At 49.4% G+C, this 19476-nt stretch overlaps 1 protein-coding gene across 1 annotated transcript; it reads right to left on the minus strand.

The window, feature by feature from the left end:
* Positions 1 to 247: 247 nt before the first annotated feature.
* On the minus strand, positions 248 to 4915 carry DOK2 (docking protein 2). Its single transcript, XM_006046121.4, has 5 exons — positions 4713 to 4915; positions 3445 to 3726; positions 3112 to 3199; positions 1846 to 2030; positions 248 to 1375 (listed from the first exon to the last, which is right to left on the minus strand). The coding sequence occupies exons 1-5, from the start codon at positions 4773 to 4775 to the stop codon at positions 752 to 754; spliced, it is 1242 nt and encodes a 413-aa protein (XP_006046183.4). The 5' UTR covers positions 4776 to 4915; the 3' UTR covers positions 248 to 751.
* Positions 4916 to 19476: the final 14561 nt, after the last annotated feature.

Consider the following 19476-nt stretch of genomic DNA (forward strand, 5'->3'; position numbering starts at 1 on the left):
TACACACACACACAGCTTCCTCACTATTTTGGGGGTGGTGACCCTACCCTAGCAATGGGTTTAGCATCTTTCCCGGAGTGCCTTGACTTGCGGAGACCTCTGGCCAGATGTGGGGACCCAGCTGATGCCCAGAGAGGATCCTGCTGCTGGGAGAGGTGGTGTCAGTGGTGACCAGTCGAAGCATCCACCCCCAGCAGGGCCATGCCTGTCCCATCCCCTCCTCCCACACTCTCATGTTGCACAGAAATATTTCTGAAACGTTTAATGCCACAGGGAAGTCCAAAACTGGCAGAAAGCAGCAGCCATGCTCCTGCATGCCTGGGCCACGGCTGTCCCCTGAAAAGGTGGCCCACACAGACCGAGGAACCAGGGCGATTTGCTGACATCCTTTTGTCCTCTAAATGCCGGAGGTTCCACTTAGGCCGGCGGGGGTGGCAAAAGAAGAGGAAGTGGAGAAGGAGTAGGAGAAGGGCAGTCTCCGCAGGCACTCTTCCTGCCCTCAGATGGTGACTCATGCTGCATGCCCTGAAGGGGACAATTCCTTGGACCAGACTAAACTGGTCAAGCTGAGAGTTCAAGAAGGAGCAGAGCAGGGCTCCTGGGATGCAGTGGCCAGGAGTCACCAGCAGAAGCTGGAAGAGGAGGCCTGCCTGCCACTCCAGCTCCTTCTCACCAGCCTCTAACTTTGGCCACATATGGACAGGACTCCTGTGCTGGCGTCCCATGGGGATCGCATCTCCTCCACGCTCCATCACTTTGGGCCTTTCTTGAGTACAACATTGTCATACTCGGTCCCCTGTGGCCAGTCAGAGGCGGCGAAGTCTTGTCCCACTATGTAGCCATGCTTGAGGCCACTGGAGTCCCTGTCGGCTGTGGCCTGCCTCCTCCAGGCCTCACCCCGGGGCTCCTGCGGGCTGTCATACAGGGCCAAGGCAGCCATCCCCTCAGGCTCATCGTATATGTGGTCGGGTCGTGGGTGCGGGTGATCCTCAATGCTGTCGTACAGAGGGTCGGCTGGGGGCTGGGGAGGAACAGCCAGGACGCCTCTCAAGCTCTTCCCCAGGCTCCGGGCCACTGCATCGAAGGGCACTGCATACTCTCCCTCTAGTCCACGCTGCTGCCGGGGCGTGGGCACCTGGACGGTGGGTGACAGTGGTGGCAGCGAGTCGTGGGGTCGGGCGTACGGGCTCTCTGGCCGGGGCAGCACCGCAGGGACTGGGACTGGCTGGGTCTGGGGCCCAGGAGGGGCGGCGTTCTTCTGGGCAGAGATGGCCTCTTCCAGGGCCAGGAAGATCTCATTGCCTTGCCTGGTTTCGAACTCAAAGTTGCCTTCTCCTGAGACACAGCGCCGGCCAGCCTCGAAGGAAAAGGTTACCTGGGTGGGGGAGAAAGCCTATTACTGGGAGGCCAGCTGCTCCTATACCCAGTTTCCAATCACAAACACGTCACCTCCAACTTCCCTCCAGCCGGGGAGCTGCTTGACCTTCTCACCAAGCTGCTTCCTCTCCAAGTCTTTTCTTACAAACAAACCCCTCTCCTTTTTCCTTCTTCCTTCCATCCATCAGCATATGAAGACTGGCATAGAGTTCAACCTCCACACACCCGCTACTCCCAGCCAGGTCTTCCTCTTCTTTCCTTCCCTCCACCTCCACCTCCGTGTCTCCCTCCCCGGTTCTCTCCTCCAGCCCCTGGGCTGGGCTGATTTTCTTCTGCCGGTCTTCGTCTCATCTTCTCTCCCTCCTCCATTCTCTCTTCCTTTGAGGGTCCCTCGGCCCTCTCCCTGACACTCTCTTTTCTCTCACAGTTCATCCTTCCTCTGCCCTACCCCTGGCAGCCCCTGCTCACCTTATCCCGCCCAAAGCGTCGCAGGAACCTGTAAGGCCATTCATATAGCTGGGTGCCCAACTCGGGGCCGCCCCACAACTCCAGGGCACTCTCCCCAACCCGGAGGGTATAGGATCCCCGGAGCCGGCACCTCTCACTGACTTCTGTGGGTCTCATGGTCACAGCAAACTCCTTTCGGGGGGTCCCTGGGGAGGAGACACAGTTCATGGGAAAAACAGCCAACCTCTTTCAATTCTGTATGTGTGCGTGTTCAGTCACTCAGTTGTGTCCGAATCTTTGTGACCCCATGGACTATAACCCGCCATGTTCCTCTGTCCATGGGATTCTCCAGGCAAGAATACTGGAATGGGTTGCCATTTTCTTCTCCAGGAGATCTTCCTGACCCAGGGCTCAAACTTAAGTCTCTGGCGTCTCCGGCATTAGCAAGCGGATTATTCACCACCGCTCTAAATAAGCAGGCCAGGTCTCCAGAAGAAAAGTATTATCGGTGGCCCCATGACCCTGGTGCCTGTGTTCTGAAGGCTTAGCTGCCCTGTGCCAGGTCAGACTCCCCAAGATGCCAGGAACCCCCACCCCCTCCCCCAGGAGGCATCGTGCCCTAGCCACGAGCACCCCGACTCCTCCGTGGCCACATCCTTCCTGCTCCTGTCGCCAGAGTCACAGCTTTGTCTCCTCCATCTCATTGCTCGCCCCAACCCAGCTGCCTCCCCATCCCTCCTGCCACACCTGCAGGTGCTACCCCACCTCCCCAGCTCTCCCTGCCTACCCACCCTCTGCCGAGGCCATGGGGGGTCGGGGGGCCCTCCAAGGGGTGGAGCCTGGATGCACCCCTTGCCCTGTGTCTTCCTGCTCCGCCCAGGCAGTCCCCAGAGCGCTAGACAAGAGGACAGGAGGAGGACTGCCTTGTGAGCAAAAAGCTCCCTTGCTGCAGGACACCTAAGATCCACAGAAGGGAAATCATTCTTTTTACAGACGATTGCTCAGGTCCCATCAAGGGAGAATTCCAAACCAGCACTTTCACCTGGGTCCCTCAGCCAGGCCTGGATCAGAGGGAGCGGGCCAAGGGTGAAGGGTTGACATTTAAGGCAGGCCAGCCTCCCCAACCTTGGGCCTGGCCGGAAGCGATGAGGAGCGGCTGATAAGGGGCTGGCTGGGGCCGGGGGCAACCACAAGGCAGGAAGACTGGGCCGGCTGCCGGCCAACTCTCACCTCCTCCCCACCACGCCCTGGAGAGAACAGCCAGGGGAGAAGCAGGGGCCCCCTCACCTGCGGTCGCGCTGCTGTACAATTCATTTTCCTCCATGCGGGGCCGGCCACCCTTCCCCTCCAGCCCTGACAGCTCCTTCCGCCGACCCTGGGGAGAAGGCCCAACGTTCACCACCATCGCCATCTCCAGCCCCACCTCTGGCCACCCTAAGCTTTCTTGCAAAATGCACTCAGTCTGCCACCCCCACCCCCCACCCCCCCATCTTTATTCTGAATTGGGATCCACACCCCACCAAAGAACCACCCTCAGCATCCTGACCTTGACTAGCACAACACCTGCCCTCGGCAGGCACCCGGTGCCCCACATCCTCTCTACAGCCCTGGACGACTCACGGGGAAGGCCAGGAGGCAGATGGCCTGTATCCAGTCGCCACGCTCAGCGGTGGGGGCGGCCAGCAGGTACAGGCGTTCCGTGGTCTCCAGGAAGAAGGTGCTGGTGTCCCGGGGGCTGCTGGCCTCCCCACTGGCTTCGGACACCCTCAGGCAGTCATTGAGGCGGATCACTCTCCGGGCGGCCTCTCCCCGGCGCGACTTCTCGGAGCCCTCCTGGAGCTCCAACCGGGCCAGTGCGCAGCCTGAACCTCCATACAGTGCAGCCCCGAACCGGCGCCATTTCTGGCCCCAGATGGAGAGATGGTGACCAGCGGGGAGAGGAGGACCCCAGGGGGAGATGTAGGGGAAGATCACAGGAGACCCAAGGAGGCAGAGGGCTTAACACAGGCCTTAAGAGTTAGTATGCGTTGAAGATGCACCCCAAGTGACCCAGAAAGAGACCTCCAGTGACAGCAGGGAGGAAGCCAGAGGCAAGAAAAAAAGAAAAGGCACAGGGGTGAGCCCCATGATGACAACTGCAGGGAGACTGGGTAAGCTCAACGCAGGGAATCCCAGGTGAGAGGCAGAAAGCATGTGAGTCCTGAAGCCCAGAGGAGGCGAGGAGGGCAGCCTGAGAGCCCAGACTGGGGAGCTCCTCTTTCTGCATGAGGCCCCACAGAAGGCCCTGTCCCCAGGAACTTGCTGACGCTCCTGAACCTTCCTGACTCGTGGCCTGAGGCCATGAGAGGGACAGAGAGAGAGAGAGGAACCCTGGGGTGGGTCCCCTGAGGGAAGGAGGACTTCCCTATTCAAAGAGGCCAAAAGAATGAAAAGGAGTTTAGACACAATGGGGGCCTGGCTCCCAGAGAACCCGACTCAAGTTCAAAAGCAGCCAAACGCACCCCACTGGGCAGGAAAGGAGGAAGGAACCTCCACGGCCATCCCGAATTATCCCCTCCACTGTGCAGTCCAGTCCTTCCCAATGTGTCCCGGTGAGGAGAAGTCGCCACAGAACAAGAAAGAGTCAGAGTCCTCTGGTATCCCCTCCTCCTGGGGTCACGGCTGTCAGCAAAGGCCATGATGTGGAGGCTGCTCAAGGGAGCAAGCGGCTGCTAAGGAACGAGCCCTCCCAAGCTTGTGTTCTGCACCCAGTATGGTAGATGGCAGTCTCCATCACCCCATAAGGGTTTTGGAACATTCCAGGGCCTCCTCTCCTCTCCGGGGAGTCGCTAGCACCCCACCCTCCACCACCTCTCAGCCCAGCCCCAGACCAACGGTGCTCTTCTTACCTTCCCAAAAGTCTGCTGCTGCTGGAGGTACAGGAAGCCCTGCTTCACCACCACGTCCTCCATCCTCGCAGCATCCCGGGGCCCCTGAGCGCCAGCTCTCCCCTTCCACACCCACCCGCTCTCACTCCTCTCTGCCCTAGGTTCCCCCTTCTCTCAAGTTCATTTCCTCTCTGCCTAGAGTTTTCTGCACTATTCTCGGCTGCTCGATGACGACAGGCCGATAGGCCCTGTGGTTTCTTGCTCTGTGTGTGTGTTTTCTTTCTGACGAGTGAGTTTCACATTCAAGCTTCCTGCATTTTCAGTGAGTAAGAGAGAATTTCCAAAAAGCCCAACTCTAGCATTTCACTGAACGCAGCTCAGGGACAGAGGCCAGCAGGAGGGAGTCACCGACACAGGGTGGATGGCCCTCTGGAACAGAGACCCAGAAACAAAAATTTGACTGTAAAACCAGGAGCCAAAGGCTCCGCCATGCTCAGGCTGGATGGTTAGCATGATGGAGCTAGGAGACACCTGAGAAATCAACCAGCCCAACATGCTCATCTAAAAATGAGGAGACTGAGGCTCACAGAAGGGCTGAGGACAGGTTCAAGGCCATCAAACCGGAAACCAGGTCTCTCAGCTCAGCAGGAGCTGAGCCACACATGCACACTGGACACATTAGCCTCAGTACTTTCACACACTCTGCTGAAATGGTCTCCCTCTGTGGGGACACTCCCTGTCCCCCACAATGACACACACACACACCACCTCCTGAGCTTCTAGAAACATGAATGTCTCCACACTGAAGCGAGCTACACTCCCCAAGCACATCTCAACTGTTGGAGACCACCTTCTTTTCAACCTTTGTGAGCATTGTAAAGACACTTGAATTCTATCTGGAGGTTATAAGTTACAATAGCAAACTCTCACATTAAAAAAAAAAGTTTCATGGTTATCAAATGTGCTTCACAGTTAGCAAAGGTCCCAGGTCCACACAGTCTACAGACACACTTTCTACCCTTGGAAGAAGGAAGGGCAGGTGTGAACCCACCTGTTTGCAAGTCTCCTGAAGTCACAAGGCCAGAGGAGGAAGTACCAGGGTAACTGATCTTTTAATTGAACAGTCTTTTTATTGCTGACCTCAAGGATGCCTCGTGGGCTGCAGTCCATGGGGTCAGAGTCAGACACGACTGAGTAACTGAACAACAACAACAGATGCGACTGGTGGTAAAGAACTTGCCTGCCAGTTCAGGAGGAAAAAGAGGCGTGAGTTGGATCCCTGGGTCCAGAAGATCCCCTGGAGGAGGGCATGGCAACCCACTCCAGTATTCTTGCCTGGAAAATTCCATGGACAGAAGAGCCTGGTGGGCTAGAGTCCATGGGACCGCAAGAGTCAGACATAACTGAAGCAGCTTAGCATGCAAACAAAGTCTAGACTCCATGCAAGAAGATATATGGCTTAGGGGAAATCTAAGTGCCTCAGAGACTATCTAACTTTGGGCCAAATGGTTTAGAGAAGCAATCTGACAGAGGCATAGTGTGGAAATATTGGGAAAACCAGAGAATTAGACTAGCACTCTTGGGGTAACCCCATAATGGGTGTTTATGTAACTGAGCCATTTCCTCTACTGCAGGGGTTCGGTCGTCTTGGGAAGAAGAGCAGAGCAGTGCGCTGCTCAGATCTTCTGCTGTACATGCCATGTGCTTTACCAAAACAGCTCCAAACATGAGCATTATGGGCTCTGGGAGGAGAGGACTAAGACACGTAAAGCAAGCTCATGACACTCAGTCCAGCTGCCTGGATTTGAACAGCTGAATCCAGAAACCAAAGGGGAACCAAGGATGCTGGTGAAGGGGGAAAACGCCTTGAGAAGGGGTTAAGAGTATGGAAGTAGGTGGCTTATTCCATCTCTCTGGGCTTCCCTGGTGGCTCAGTGGTAAAGAATCCACCTACCAATGAAGGAGGCATGAGTTGGATCCCTGGAGTAGGAAATGCATTCTGCTCCAGTATTCTTGCCTGGAGAATTCCATGGACAGAGGAGCCTGGCAAGCTACAGTCCACGGGGTTGCAAAACAGTCAGACTTGACTTAGTGAGTAAATAACAACAATTCCATTTCTCCAACGCCTTAGGAGAAGCAGCATTACATAGGGGCTGCATGGACTGTGGATGACTCAGCATCTCCTTAGGGAGTGAGAAAAGAAGGGCTTCTAAGGCCATCCTGGGGGTTGTCAGAGAAGTGCCTTTCAAACGCTAATGTGCAAACCCGGTTGCAGATTCAGATGCAGTAGGCCTGGCATAAGATCTGAGATGCTGAAGTCGCTGGTGGGTGGACCGGACCTGACTAAGTAGCCAGACAACAAAGGATCCTCCCCTCCACCTCTCTGATCACTTTCCCCGAAGGTCAACTGGACGCATTCCACTCAGAACCACAGGGGGGAGCCCGAGTTTGCCAGATTACCAGGAAATTACTATTTAATCCCTGGAGGTTTAGACCCTAAGGAATCGGTCTGCAATGCAGGAAACTTGGGTTCGATCCCTGGGCTGGGAAGATCCCCTGGAGGAGGGCATGGCAATCCACTCCAGTATTCTTGTCTGGAGAATCCCCATGGACAGAGGAGCCTGGCGGACTATAGGCCATTGGGGTCACAAGGAGTTGGACACGACTGAGCAACTAAACACTGAGCCCAGGAATTTTGCATACCCCGCCCCGCTCCGTGCCATCCCTTGCCTACGGGAGCAGGAAAAGTTATTTTCCTGTGTCTGTTTGCCACAGGCTTGAACTCAGAGCAACCCCCACTTTTCCTGGCAGGACTTGTGGGGACCCTGCAGAGAAAGTACTAACCCCAGTATTTTCTGCCTGGCCACAGGCAAACCCTATGCGCAGGGACCCAAAAGAACACAGCAGAAGGGCAAAGAACCAGAGGCCCTTAGATGACCCAGGCACCAAAGATAGGGAAAGAAAGCAACAAAAAGGCATAAGTGGAGGGCAGGGTGCCCCTAGACTCCTTTTTGCTTTTATTGGCAAAAAAGGGACACCCCGCACCTCATTTGTGCCTTGGTATAAGCCACAGGATCCTTTCCTTTACAATGGTTTCTCTCAGCTGGAGTTAGGAACAGATCTGGAGATCAGGGCTCTAAGAACCTGGCAACTTTTTGTTACTATTCTCATCAGTGTTGAGCAACTAAATCTCTAATACAAAAGGGTTTCTGGGCTTGTCTTTGGGAGCTAGAAAGGAAGGAGCAGAAGAGACTGATTCCTTGGGCAGGTTTAAAGATTAAGCAACCCCCAGAGGATGAATGGCTGGGGAGGGCTGGAAAGGGGAGTACTACCCCAAAGGCAGCTCTGGACAGCAAAGAAGCAACAGCAAAGAAGGTATAGAATGGTGGGCAGGGAGTTGGTGGGGGCCGGAGAATGATGGAGGACTGAGCACAGAAATAAGTTGTGGGGGGAGGAGTTCAGTTCAGTTCAGTTGCTCAGCTGTGTCCGACTCTTTGCGACACCATGGACTGCAGCATGCCAGGCCTCCCTGTCAATCACCAACTCCAGGAGTGGGAGTGTTTGTAAAAGCAATCCTGCCTTCTCCCACCCCAGTTGTTCCTGTCAGTGGGGGAGGAAGGATCTGTCTCTTGAGTTTTATTCCTAGTCCGCACTCTCCATTAAGTATATCATTATTAACATAATAATATTACTTAACATTGGCGTAACACTCCTTAATGTTCAAACTCCTTAATGTTCTCCTGAGAGCCCCAAATGCACCCTAGGATGAGACTGAGATAGGAAGAATTCAGGTTAAAAGTTATTTTTTTGAGCATCTCCTCTGTGCAGAGGTAGGAGGGACAGGGCATAAACAAGACATTTGCTGTTGTTATTCAGCTACTCAGTCTTGTCCAACTCTTTGCGACCCCATGGACTGCAGCACGCCAGGCTTCCCTGTCCTTCATTATTTTCCGGAGCTTGCTCAATCTCATATCCATCGAGTCGGTGATGCCATCCAACCATCTCATCCTCTGTTGTCCCCTTCCCTGTTTTCATTGTGGTTCCCTTCTCTTTTTAAAAACATTTCTTTACTTGGCTGCACCAGGTCTTATTGCGGCAGGATCTTGGATCTTCGTCACAACATACGAGATCTTTAGATGCAGCATGCAAACTCTTAGTTGTGGCATGTGGGTTCTAGTTCCCTGACCAGGGATCAAACCCAGGCCCCCTGCAGTGGGAGGATGAATCAATGGACCACTGTTACCAAGTCCAAGCTCACTCTGCTTGCCACACGACAGGCCAATGAATCCGAGAGACAAGGTGCTGAGACAAGGAATACAACTTTATTTGGGGAGCCGGCTGACTTGAGGAAAAGGTGCCTCAAAATAACCATCTTGTCCAAGTCTGGATGCCAAGTTCTTTTATAGATCAGAGAGAAAGCAATGAGGAACTAAAGTCAAAAGACAGATGAGAGGGAAAGGCAGTGGGGAAGTAAAGATGTTTGGGTCTTCCCTCTCGCAAAACACCTCCAAGGGAATTGGCCAGGCTCGGGAAAGGGTTGTTGTGTGTGCTCATGCTCAGTCATGTCCAACTCTTTGGAATCCCATGGACTGGAGCCTGCCAGGCTCCTCTGTCCATGGGATTTTCCAGGCAAGAATACTGGAGTGCGTTGCCATTTCCTTCTCCAGGGGATCTTCCTGTCCCAGGGATAGAAGTCCCAAGTCGCCTGCATTGGAGGCTGATGCTTTACCACTGCACCACCTCTTGGAGATGCTTTGCAAGCCTTGGGAAAGGATGTGTTCATCTCTTCTATTCACAGGTGGGCAGGGACAGATTAGCTCTCAATGAGCTGAAAAAAGGCACTTTAGTTTACAGTCAAGCAGAGGGGCAGGGTCCTCTGAGGCAAGCTATTAAGTATGATTATAATAACAAAAGCAACAAAAAGCAAGTCAAAGAAAGTTTCCAACAGGGACTCAGTTGGCTTCTCTGCAACACCACCAGGGAAGTTCTTGACTTTTCTTTCTAGCTGGAGACTCAGATGATGAAAAAACTAAATATGTAAATACCTTAAAACAGACTATGATCAGTGCTCTAAGTATGACAGTGATGGGGGGAGGGGACAACTTTCTATAGAACTGGTGAGAAAAGCCTCTCTGAGGAGATAACAATTGAACTAAGACATCAGTGATACGGAAACCAGCCACTTGAAGATCTAAGGGGAAAACACTGCAGGCAGAAGTTCCTTCAAGGGCAAAGGCCCCTAGGCAGGAACAGCTTAACGTGAAGAACTGCAAGACGGACAGAATGACCAGAGCATTGCAAGCCAGAGGGGACCGGGGACAGACGGTCCTATCACATGGCCTTTCAGGCTACAGGAAAGATTCGGAATGTATTCTTTTTTTTTTTTTCCGAATGTATTCTAAGTGCAATGGGCGTTCACTTGAGGATTTTAAAGCAGGAATGTGAATGATCTGATTTATGATATTAAAAGGGTGTTCTGCAGCTATAGGGAGCATGGGTTGTCAAGGGGCAAGATCAGAAGCAAAGAAAGCAAGGATTCCATTATCTGAGCCCAGCAGAAAACTGATGGTGGTCTGGATCAGGACGTTAGTAATGATGCAGATGAGTGGCCAGATTTGGGTGTGTACTTGACTTGCATGTGGACTGGCTATGAGGGACTGTTGAAACACTAGATTATCATTTACTGCAAAGGGGAAGATAGAGGGAGAGAAACAGGTGTGGGGAGGGTTGTTGGTGGGCAAGGATTTGGGTCTGACCCCACAGGGAGCTGTTATTTCTACTCCATCAGGCAAGTAGGGAATTGGAAGTCTACCCCATTGCAATCATCACTCCAAGAAGACAGCAAGGAAGCACCTGACCCACCACCCCTGCTCTGTACGCTCAAGGAGCTAAGAACTGGATACTGAAACGTTGGAAAACAAAAACAGAAAAATCCCACATCTTAAAGGCTAGACTTGTCAGAAGCAACAATCAAAAGCTCTGTCTCCAAAGTTTTCTCCAAGTGAATCTAATTGGCAGTGAAGCTAAAGGTAAAGGAGAAAAGGAAAGATACCCATCTGAATGCATAGTTCCAAAGAATAGCAAGGAGAGATAAGAAAGCCTTCTTCAGAGATCAGTGCAAAGAAATAGAGGAAAACAATAGAATGGGAAAGACTAGAGATCTCTTCAGGAAAATTAAAGCTATCAAGAGAATATTTCATGCAAAGATGGGCACAGTAAAGGACAGAAATGGTATGGACCTAACAGAAGCAAAAGATATTAATAAGAGGTGACAAGAATACACAGAAGAACTATACAATAAAGATCTTCATGACCCAGTCAACCATGATGGTGTAATCACTCACCTAGAGTCAGACATCCTGGAATGTGAAGTCAAGCGGGCCTTAGGAAGTATCACTATAAACAAAGCTAGTGGAGGTGATGGAATTCCAATTGAGCTATTTCAAATCCAAAAAGATGATGCTGTGAAAGTGCTACACTTACTATGCCAGCAAATTTGGAAAACTCAGTAGTGGCCACAGGACTGGAAAAGGTCAGTTTTCATTCCAATCCCAAAGAAAGGCAATGCCAAAGAATGTTCAAACTACTGCACAATTGCCCTCATCTCACACGCTAGCAAAGTAATACTCAAAATTCTCCAAGCCAGGCTCCAACAGTATGTGAACCATGAACTTCCAGATGTTCAAGCTGGTTTTAGAAAAGGGAGAGGAACCAGAGATTAAATTGCCAACATCTGCTGGATCATTGGAAAAGCGAGAGTTCCAGAAAAACATCTACTTTTGCTTTATTGACTACGCCAAAGCCTTTGACACTGTGGATCACAACAAACTATGGAAAATTCTTAAAGAGATGGAAATACCAGACCACCTTATCCACCTCCTGAGAAATCTGTATCCAGGTGAGGAAGCAACAGTTAGAACTGGACATGGAACAACAGACTGGTTCCAAATCAGGAAAGGAGTACAACAAGGCTGTATATTGTCACCCCGCTTATTTAACTTATATGCAGAGTACATCATGCAAAATGCTGGACTGGATGAAGCACAAGCTGGAATCAAGATTGCCAGGAGAAATATCAATAACCTCAGATATGCAGATGACATCACCCTTATGGCAGAAAGTGAGGAAGAAGTAAAGAGCCTCTTGATGAAAGTGAAAGAGGAGAATGAAAAAGTTGGCTTAAAGCTCAACATTCAGAAAACTAAGATCATGGCATCCGGTCCCATCACTTCATGGCAAATAGATGAGGAAACAATGGAAACAGTGACACACTTTTATTTTCTTGGGCTCCAAAATCACTGCAGATGGTGACTGCAGCCATGAAATTAAAAGATGCTTGGTCCTTGGAAGAAAAGCTATGACCAACCTAGACAGCATATTAAAAAGCAGAGACATTACTTTGCTGACAAAGGTCTGTCTAGTCAAGCTATGTTTTTCCAGTAGTCATGTATGGATGTGAGAGTTGGACTATAAAGAAAGCTGAGTGCTGAAGAACTGATGCTTTCCTGGTATTGGAGAAGACTCTTGAGAGTCCCTTGGACTGCAAGGAGGTCAAATCAGTTAATCCCAAAGGAAATCAGTCCTGAATTTTCATTGGAAGGACTGATGCTGAAGCTGAAACTCTAATACTCTGGCCACCTGATGTGAAGAACTGATTCAATGGAAAAGACCCTGATGCTGGGAAAGATTGAAGGCAGGAGGATAAGGGGACAACGGAGGATAAGATGGTTGGATGGCATCACTTACTCCATGGACCTGAGTTTGAAAGCAAGCTCTGGGAGTTGGTGATGGACAGGGAAGCCTGGGGTGCTGCAGTCCACGGTGTTGCAAAGAGTCGGACAGGACTGGGCGACTGAACTTAACTGAGCTTAACTTGCATATAGAACCCTGGCTGCAAGGAAGTCTGGGTAATGTAGTTTTTAGGTGTCCTACCTCTGCGAATGAGGAAGACACACTCGGAGGAGGACGAAGGTTGATATGAATGCTGAGCACCAGTCCTCCTGATCCTTAACAGAAAGTGTGCGTCATTACTACTAACATACAACCTATACTCTCAGAATTCAGATAAAATTTAATCTGGGGACCATGACTGGAAGCCAGAGTGGGATCTAATGGAAAACAGGATCTATCTTTCCAAGTGGGAAAGACTAGAATTGGTCTCAGCAGGCAAGGCCTTACCTGACCTCACCCAGAGGGATGGCTTTTCCACTCAAGACTGAGCCCAGGGGTCCTAAAATCCCTTAATCTCTCCCCCCTACCACCTCCCGCAGCTTCTGACCACTCTTAGGAGGCAGCCTAGACAGCTGACTAAGATGACAATTTATTGGGGAAGGGCGGAACCGTGCCTTCTGCGTGTATCCATCATTACCATTACTTGGCGGTTATTTCCATGAATGTTTAGCGTGGAGAAAAGGATATAAATGGAAACAAGGAGATTTGAGTTGCTGGTAAAACCTAGGATGAGAGAGCAATGACCCCTGTCCACCGGAGCAGAAATCCAGAAGGACACAAATTCGTCGGCAGTGGAAAGTAAAGAATAATGCAGGCGTCCTAAGTGGGCAGTGGGCGCACCGGAAGAACCCCCGGGGGTGTGGTGTGGTTTGGTGTTACAGCAGTGGCACGGCCGCAGCCGGGTGAGGGGCACGACGTGAGGACACTTTTGCAGGGAGGAATCCGTCAGGTGCAGGGGTCTGGGCGGGGATAGGTCTTGGTCCCCCCGGGAGCCCTCGCCAAGCCGATGAGCTAAGGCAGCGCCACCTCCCGCTGCCGCTCTCGCCGGCCCGCCGGAGCGAGCGCGGCCCCTTTAAAAATCATGTAAACAAAGCTTTGTTCCGCCGGCCCCCTCCCCTCGCGCCCCCCGGTCTGCTCCCTCCTCCACCCGCCTCCCGCGTCTCCGGGCCGCTGACGTTGCCGCGCCTTTACGCCGTCCCAACGGCGCTGCGCATTCTCCAACCGCGGCCCCTGCCGCCCGGGCCTGCGCAGCCGGGCGGCGCTACGCCGCGAGCGCAGCGCGACGAGCCCCCAGCGCGCAGGCGCAGCGGCGACGGCGGCGGCGGCGGCGGCCGGGCCGAGGTGCGCGTTGGGGGGGAGGGGGGGCCGCAGAGGAGCATGAATGGAGCAAAATGGCGGATCATGTGCAGGTGAGAGGAGCTGCGGGGGAGGGGGCGGCCGCGGAGAGTGGGGACTGGGGGCGCGCGCGGCCCGAGGGGCTCGGGCAGGGTCGGGGCTCGCCGGGCCCGCGCCGCTGCCACTCGGGGCTCCGGAGACGCCGCCCCGTCCCGGAGCCCTGGGGCCTTTCCCGCCTCCCGGGCCGGGGGCCTCCTCCATCCCCTCCCACCCGGTCCCAAGTCTCTCGCGCGGGGCTGGAGATTCAGGGATCCGCGCCCCGGCGGGCACAGCCTACATCGCTTATCAGTGACTGTCCTCACTCCGGAGGGAGGCCTCCCGCAAGTCCTCAGTGCCCCCCAAGACGGGGGCGGTAGGGAGACCCCTTGCCGACTCTGTCCTGAGGGGCACTTCGCCGTCACACTCGCCGGCCCTAAACAGATAACAATAAGAATACCTCGCACTGATCAATCTCGCTCTACCGAATCTTTCCCGCCGCCTTCCTCTTCTCGCCCCCGAACATAAGAGAGACCCCCCTCCCTCCTGCCTCCTTCCCTGCTCCCACGGATTCGCCCACCACTCCCCCACTCCTGATCGCACAGCCTGCAGGGCCGAGCTCCCCGATCCTCCAAAATGGGTGCTCAGGCCTGGGCCCGCCCTCCCTCCGGTCCCCCTATCCCCAGTGAAGGAGTTGAGTGCCCACACCTCCTCTGAAACGCGGGGTGGAGGGGGTGTGTCTGAATCGAGAGCTGCAACGTTGGGTGCAGACGTTTGCTCTGGAGGGTCCCCATGGGGCTGCAGAGCTGCCCCGGGCGTGCTTTGGGCCCAGGCCACTTTTTTTCAAAGACATGGCACAGGCCCTAAGAAGGGACAAACCCTTAACCGCTCCTAAAAGTAGCTCGAGGAGTCAGGGTTATTTCTTGCAAACTCGATAAAGTTTTTCTTTTCTGTGCTTTAGATCCGATAATTTTATGACACAGTTATTGTTACAGTTATATTGTCAGAAACCTTTGGATTTTCTAGGTAACCGCACGGGTTTTGTGTTGTGGGAAGTAGAAAGTAGAGAGTATAGCAAGTGTGTCTCCTTATTTTGCATATTGTATAGTTATCATTCCTCAAGTAAAAAGGAGAATCGTCTCACGTTTTGTCTACAAGGAACTGCGGTGGTGTGACTTCTGTCAGTTTCTTTGGGAGAGAAGGGACTAAATAAATTCTCAGGCCAGGGATCAGTAGAGTAAATCTTTGATGGGGGAAGCACAAGTTATCAGGACAGAATTATATAGAAGATTGTAACCACTGATGGAAGACCACAGATTTGTATTTGAAACTCAGTAGCATGATTCAGAAGTAGCAGTAAAACTTGATACAAGGTGATAATAATAATACTGTAGTTCCTTGAGTTTTATAGCAAGCATTTCTAAGAAGCATGTAGGATTTTTATGTGTGTGTGTGTGTGTGTGTTTTTTAATTCTTCCATCCTAAAAGAGTAGATAGGCATTAACTACTGTCATTTTGAGGAAACTGAAGCATAGAACTGATGTTAGATTTATTTAGGAAGTGGATTGGAGGCTTCTGACTTTGGGTCCCATGCTTTTATCTACTGGGGAAATAAAAAAATAGTGTCAGAGAGCATTCCAGAATATGGTTTGAGTAGATAGCCTTTCTGATGATGCTTTGGAAGACAGGAAGTTCATGTACTTTTATGAATATGCATCTGTCTTATCTCTTGCAAAGAAGTCTCTCTTCCTGTGATCTCTCCCACATTTTGAATCAAAAAGGTGGTCATTCCTCACCAGAGGAACGTCAGGATGAGTTCAAGTGGTCTTCATAGCACTTACCTCTCAAAGGAGGGTCTGCCTTAGTAAGGAGTTGTTTTTTTTCCCCACCCACCCCAACATAAAAATCTACCAAAATAAGACTTACTAACTTTTCAAAACAAAGAGGAGGCGGCCAGTTCAGTGCTTCATTTGATTTCAGAGAGTTATAGTATGTTACTCTCTAATAGTGGTCTTTTTAACAACTAGATAAGTCTGTGAAGGAATTTTTTCTCTTTATGCTTTTGTTTGTTAGACCACTAGATTACTTTTACTTCTGGATACTTGGAGTCTTAAACATGTACTTTATTGTAGCAGAAAACCTTCTAAAGAAAAAGATAAATTCTCCCCTGTGTGGAATGAGTAAATAAATGGAAAGATTAAGGACAAATCTGAAGTGCTTTGAGGGGCAGTATTTTTCTGAAAACACTATTGGAATATGAGGTTTAAAAAAGTCTATCACTGATTCAAAACAGTGATTATTTGAAAGCTTCATGTGTAGTTCTAAATAGTTGAGTCATTATGTAGCTAGTGCTTTCCTGAACCACCAGGGTGAGCAGTTCTGTATTGTTGTTTTTTCTATTGACACTAAGTAAGTGTCATATGATTCTTAGGCTGGAGTTCTGAGCATCTCTTCTGATAAGTATTTAATGGAAGTCACAAAGCGATAGTAATGGAAAATTACAATATTTGATTTGTCTTTTAGCTCTGTTGATGTCAGTAGTCAAGTCTCTTCAGAAGAGAGGCTTGTAAGAACCTTCTCGTTGTGATAAGTTTCTTACTCTTGGTCTTAGAGGACCTTATCTAACACCCACCAAGGAGGCAGTGATTGTTAAAAATCAAACTCATTTGTATTTATCTTCATAAAATGAATGGTCCTCCTTCCGTTTTTAAAAAACATTAAGTTAGATGAAGATAATGAGGATTTGGTATTTTCACTTGCTGGCTAGTTATTGTAAAAAAATGAAAGTTAGCTTAGTGTACAATGTAACAGAAAAATTAAGAAGGATCATCAGATGTTTTAATAATGCTAGCTGGTATCCAGGCTCAAGAGAAGAAGGAAAATGTGTATGATATAATTGGCTATTAAGTATATTATTTAACATATAAGTCTATGTAAATATGGGACTTCCCTATAGCTCAGATGGTAAAGAGTCCCTCTGCAATTCAGGAGACCCTGGTTCAATCCCTGGGTCAGGAAGATTCCCTGGAGAAGGAAATGGCAACCCACTCCAGTATTCTTGCCTGGAGAATCCCATGGACAGAGGAGCCTGGTGGGCTACAGTCCATGGGGGTCGCAAAGAGTTGGACAGGACTAAGCGACTAACACACATGTAAATATATTAAATGAATGATAATTCTGGGGGTTTGTTGGATTTATTCTATTGTTATCCGGGTCTTACTCAGACTCTTACAGTATTATTTACTGGTCTCTGCATTATGACTGAGTAATAACAGAAAATACAGTTTTCACATAGTCATATTTGTTTAAATATTGACCACCACTGTAACTCTAGGGGTCAAGAAGAATCATTAAAACTGGCAGGTTAAAATTTAACAGAGTGCAAAAGTTTAGCCCGTTTAGAGGAAAAGATAGTTGTCTTTTTAGCTTTTAAAAACATGCAAGGAAACATGAAGGACTATGGGTGATTTATTTGGAGAAGAGAATTCTGTACAACTTTGGAGAATTTTAAAGGGGGGAAAATAGTTACTTTTGTAATTTTCTTTCAGTTAAACTGATACAGTAAGGGCTTAATGTGCCCAAAGCGGTTCTCTGTGCTGGGAACTGCAGAGGATTGAGGACTGAAAAAGATATTGGAGCCAGACTGCTGAAGTATCAAATTCTGATACTGTCTTGGGCAGGCTTCAGAAGTACAAATGGATAGAAGAACTAATACATTGATTGCAAAACATGCTACGTTTGTGTTGGATCATACGAAATAGCTACACATTCCCTCACTCACCCCAGGTACCTCTCCTGTGGATTTATACAAATAATGTCAGTATTTTAGACGGACACCTTTATACGTACTTGATAATTCTGACAGTGTTATTACCTCTTGTGAGAAAAGCCTTCAGAAGAATTAAGGGTTGTCTACATCCATGTGATATCATTCAAACACACAATAAAACAAAATATTTCTATAATGGAATCTCTAATTTAGATGGAGGTAGGAAAAAGGAGCATTAAGAAGATCCCTGTTCTGTATCTTACAGATAAATTAACTTCCATTTGATCCCAGAATTGATGTTCATAACCACCAGCTGTATTTTCTTCTTGATTGGGTTTGGAACATGATATTGTACCACAGCCTTTGGTGAGGTGAAAGTTGCCAATTTAAACCGATAAGCTGATGTGTCTGTAGGTACAACTTCCAAGGCTACTTTGCTCACTTTCATGTATGTAAGGAAGAGAGTATTTAGATATTGCATCATAGTTTTTTTTCTTCTTCTTTTAAACACCAAACATACATTATCTCACAGATATTCTCAGAGTCAGGAATCTGGGAGTGTCTTGACTAGATGGCTCTAGCTGAAGGGTCTGGTTGTCAAGCTGTCAGCCAGGGCTGTGGTTCACCTCCAGGCTTAACTAAGGATGGAGAGCCTGTTTGCACGCTCACCCACATGCTCATTGACAGGCGTTAGTTACTTAGTTGCAGGAGGGTGGGTGGGGGCCACAGTGCCTCTCTGGCTATTGTCTGGAGGTTTCGGCTCTTCACCACGCTGACCCTTCCTAGGATGTAATTTTTAAGGACTTCTTTTTTTACATTATGTAATGTCTGCTACGTATAAGTGACCCATCTTTGTTACGTGTTTTTTTTTTTTAATCTCTTATTGAAATATTCCTTCAGACAGATACAAAAATCATAATTTTTCAGACTGATGAATTTTCACAGAGTGTACACTCTTACAACCAGTACCCAAATCCACGATGTTTTCAGTGCCTCAGAAGTCCCTCTGATGGCCCTCTCTACAGCTACCCACACATCCTTCCTCCTGAGGGTAATTACTGTCCGGTCATTTGATTTTTAAGGATGCTTTTAGGAGTCCAGCTGTGGAAGGCCTATCCATGAGAACTTGAACTTCAAAGCGAGGGGAGAAGCAGCATAGAACACTGGTTCTTCAGTTTTGGGGGGACTTTGTTTAAGAATGTAATAGAAGCTGTGTGCTCTCTAGGGAAGTAAAGTATATCTATGTAAAAATTTGCCTACAATTTCAAGCTATTTGAGTACTTTAGAACTAGAGTTTAAAGATATATTCCTTTTTAGATGAAACACCTATCGTATTTTATTGAGAAACTGATTTATAAGTCTTTCTCAAGCTAGTTCAGGGTCTCAGTATATATTCCTGGAGAGTTACATGCAGGTTGAATTTTTAAATTACTGAATTTTTGAGGATGATGAAAGACAATGAATGACTATTACGCGTTTAATGTCCTGTCTTACACACATGCAAGGAAGTACAAGATGTGTTGTCCTATTTTCAGGGGCCTTGCATGGTAATTAGATACTGAACCTGGGTTGAGTTGTGAATTTGTCGTGAGACATTGTTTTTGTCAACATATCCTTGAATGAAGGAACTGTTGCTTCCATCACCTTTACCCCATTCCAGTACATCTGAGTTTGTGCCTCACACTAAAAGTGAGTGACTCATGGTGGCAGGAAATTTTCACTGAAATGAGATTGGTACCCAGGAGTCCATATCAAAATCTGCAGAAAGGAGAGGAAATGTCAAAAATTGAGTCTTAAGTGTATCTGATATTTGCATCCATGGCTCCTTACCCCATCATATGTGTTTGTGCACACACACACAGAGACACACATACACACTCGTACTGTCATGAATGGAAAGGACATGTTTGAGAG

This window comes from Bubalus bubalis, chromosome 3 (assembly GCF_019923935.1).
Source record: "Bubalus bubalis isolate 160015118507 breed Murrah chromosome 3, NDDB_SH_1, whole genome shotgun sequence".
Classification (NCBI taxonomy): domain Eukaryota; kingdom Metazoa; phylum Chordata; class Mammalia; order Artiodactyla; family Bovidae; genus Bubalus; species Bubalus bubalis.